Source organism: Acanthisitta chloris, unplaced genomic scaffold, assembly GCF_000695815.1.
Source record: "Acanthisitta chloris isolate BGI_N310 unplaced genomic scaffold, ASM69581v1 scaffold17065, whole genome shotgun sequence".
NCBI classification, from domain to species: Eukaryota; Metazoa; Chordata; class Aves; order Passeriformes; family Acanthisittidae; genus Acanthisitta; species Acanthisitta chloris.
Genome location: NW_008672259.1, coordinates 4,133 through 7,546, shown reverse-complemented (window position 1 = coordinate 7,546; position 3,414 = coordinate 4,133). Strand labels below are relative to the sequence as shown.

General features: G+C 56.5%; 1 protein-coding gene across 1 annotated transcript in view; it reads right to left on the bottom strand.

Annotated features, from left to right (window-relative positions):
- The window catches only part of TMEM259 (transmembrane protein 259), a gene marked incomplete at its 3' end in the record, with an annotated part of 7,901 nt that overhangs the window by 978 nt on the left and 3,509 nt on the right, over nucleotides 1-3,414 (bottom strand). The window contains exons 4-9 of the mRNA XM_009074450.1: nucleotides 2,957-3,067; nucleotides 2,340-2,462; nucleotides 1,923-2,023; nucleotides 1,016-1,073; nucleotides 613-696; nucleotides 15-147 (exon numbers count right to left, since the gene is read on the bottom strand). Of these exons, the coding sequence (XP_009072698.1) occupies nucleotides 15-147; nucleotides 613-696; nucleotides 1,016-1,073; nucleotides 1,923-2,023; nucleotides 2,340-2,462; nucleotides 2,957-3,067 (610 nt within the window). The remainder of the gene's footprint in view (nucleotides 1-14; nucleotides 148-612; nucleotides 697-1,015; nucleotides 1,074-1,922; nucleotides 2,024-2,339; nucleotides 2,463-2,956; nucleotides 3,068-3,414) is intronic.

Genomic DNA, 3,414 nt, shown 5'->3' with positions numbered 1-3,414 from the left:
ACAGCCACCCTCACCTGAGCCAGTGCCTCTTGCTGGTGTTGGTGTGGCAGCAGATGGCGTCGTACTGGTCTGCCAGCCACACGATGAGGATGATGTAGAACGCGGTCGTGGTGTCGTTGAAGAACTCGGACATTATGGCCTCCATACCTGGGGACAGAGGGGACATCAGCACCCAGCAGGTCATGGGAAGGCTCCTCTGCCACCCCCAAGGTGAGACTGCACCTGCCCAGGGCACGTAACTGGGCTCTGGGTAAAGCAACAGCCAAGGCCAAACGTGTTCCACAGCAGCCCTGGCACGGCCAGGGACCAGCTGCCTCCCCAGGAAAGACTTCGGAGGGGTTTGTGGCAAATGCAACATGGTCACAGCGTATGAGTCTGCAGTGAGCTCCAGGGACACACAAAGCTTCAGGTTCTGGGACTTCCCCATGAACTGCTGCTGTTCCAGGGGACCCAGAAGGACAATGGAGCTCACTGTGCCATCAAATTCCAGAGCCTTCTGCCTTGTGACGGGCAGCCACGCACCACCTGCCGCAGCCAGCTCGGCCAGGGACTCACTTCCCAGAGATCCCAGAGGGATGTGCTGCAGACACGATCAGTGAGGCGAGTCCTTACCGACCAGAGCCAGGATGACAGTGAGGAGTGGAGCCGCAGGGAACGCAATGGTCATGTTCATCTCCAGCATCTGCAGCAGGTCAACTGCAAGAGGGAAAACAGACTGTGGCACAAAGCAGATGTGGGGCCATGGAACCCTCCACACCACAGCATTGCCCACTCAGCGCAGCCAAGTCCTCTGGCCCAAGTCCTTGGCAGGGACAGAAAGCTCTGGCAGAGCAGTGATGGGGTGCACGGGGGTGTATTCCCTGTGCAGCTACAGCAGGACCCTTCTAACAGCAGTCAAGGTTGGAGTGAGACCTCTTTAAGGTCCTCCTGACCCAAACCTGCTGTGCCACTATGACACCCCGTACTGGAGCAGGCTCAGAGCCCAGTACCCCCAGGTCCCTCAGCCAGTCCTTACCGATGAAGACAAAGATCTGGTGGTGTGAGTAGCGCAGCAGCATCGAGACGGACAGAGTCTGGAGAGGAGAGAGGGAGGCAGGTGAGAGCCCCACGGGCACAGGAGCTCCGATCGCACTGCGGCACAGGCCTGGCCAGCCTGGGCTTGCACATCCCACGCTCGTTAGCTGGGCTGTGCAGCCAAAGAGTAATTAGGGCTCCACAAACAGCAATTAATCTCTGTGCTGCTGCAGTGGAACAGACAGTAAGGGATTAGTTTGTAAAGGGACTGATCCTGAACGCCTGAGCAGGGGCCAAGCCAACCCACAGGGCTGGGAGCAGGGACTCTCCTGTCCTCCATCCCACTCCTCCCACAGCTCCCAGTGCCTCTGCCCTCAATTCCTTCTCACTGCCCACAGTGAGACTGCACAGAGCTGCCTCAGAGGGCAGGACAGCCAGACACAAGGGGAGAGTCACCCACAGCCACCCAAGACTACAAACATGGCATAGTTATCACTTGGGATCTTATCTGATACGTATCTGAGATCACCTCATCTCACACATCATCCCTCAGTGTATCTTGATCTCTCCTGGCAAATCACTCTGGCCTGTTCTTAAAGGTCTCAGAGGACAAACATCTGCACCCTGTGGTGACAGCCTAAGTGTTTTAATGACACCTGGAGGCTCCAACAGCAACTCCCCTTTGACAAGGAAACCAACACTGCCTTCTAGCCCAGCTCCTCTGTTGTTTCACTGATGGGACTTTGAGAACCCACACCAAAAATGAACAAACCAACCCAAAGCAGGACCTTGTCCTCCACCAACTACACGTTCCGAGCAGGTGAAGGCTCAGGCCTGTGGTGTTACACCAACCACACACCACCCAGCCCCGGGCCCAGCCCAGGCACTGCCCAGCTCCGCTGACTTACGAAGATGACCATGATGACGAAGGCTGCCAGGTAGGAGGTCCTGGCCATCCACATGCTGACAAAGCGATAGTGCTCTCCAGACACCACATTGCGAAGGAAACCTGCAGAAAAGGCACAAACACGAGCTCAGTGTGTTAACTCACAGACTGAGAACCAACTGCTGGTGCCTCCTAATTTGAGGATTTGAAGCAAATCCTCAGGGTAGCAGCACTCATTGTCATGCAGGGCAGTGAGGCAGGAGGAAATCACATTTGCAGACACCTCTCCCCTCCTGCCTCTCTCATCCTGTCCTTGACAAGAACACAGGGAGCTGCTCCCCGCATTACAGATGAATCAATAGTCAGGAGATGATATTCAGGCTCCCACAGAACAACACCCACTGCTCTGCGCAGCTGCTGCGACTCCTCCAGGCCTCACCTTTGTTCTCCTCGTTTTCAGCTAAAGCTTTGACACTCGACATGAGGATGTCGTCGTAGCCCAGGAACTCGTCCAGCAGCAGGCGGCTGAACCTGTCCCCGAAGCACTGATCCCTGGTGGGGTCTAGGGAGAACACAGAGACCTGTTCACACCTGGAGCCACAGAGGTGAACACACTGTGCTGTCACCCACAAGGACAAGGAGGTCTGAGACCGTATTACTGACTTGGACAGGTTTTAATGGACAAATGCCAGGGGAAGAGGACACTGTACCAGGGAATGATCTGCTGGTGCTCACAGAGGCACAGACACACGCCAGAGTGTGACCCACACCTGAGAGCACTGTCCCCAACACCTGCACAGCTGCTCTCACCATTGGGCTCCAACCCTGCACTGAGCCCAGAGCCCCAGCGCTCACTAGGGAAAGGCTCTTCCCCCTCCGTGGGAAAGCTGTGCTGGGCTCACTGAATCAGACTCCACCGTTCCACACTGCTCCTCCTGGGAAGGAGTGAGCTGCTGCCAGGACAGAAGCTGCACACAGCAGTGGGGCATGGGCACCACTGGCTTCACAGGAGCTCCCAGAGACCAGAGGGGAGTCAGCACCCCCTGCCCCACTCACCCAGGGTCACCACCATGACGGGGATGCTGAGGCGCTGCCGCGTGCTCTGGGACAGGCGCAGGAATCCGTACTCCAGTGAGTACTCGACGATGTACTCCTCCTGCGGCCACACTGGACAAGAGGGGAGGAGACAGGAGACTCATCACCCAGCTCTGCACACAACCACAAGAGCAAACAGCACCTCGAGGCTCCCTCCCTCCCTCCCCTCACATCCCTGCAAAGGGAACTGGTTGCACACACAGGCTCCAGGCTCCCCTCCACCAATTAAACACCAATGAGTACAAACCCTTTGGAATTGCAGCCCATTCCCTTGACATTAGTCCTTCATGTGAAGCTTCTGGGAAAGCTTTAGGGCTGCAGTTCCAAGCTCTATGCAGAACCTGCCCACATCTGTGCCTGGAAAGCCCAGAACTGCTCATTCTTGCTCTGTTCAATTACTGCTTCCCATGTTGTTTGGG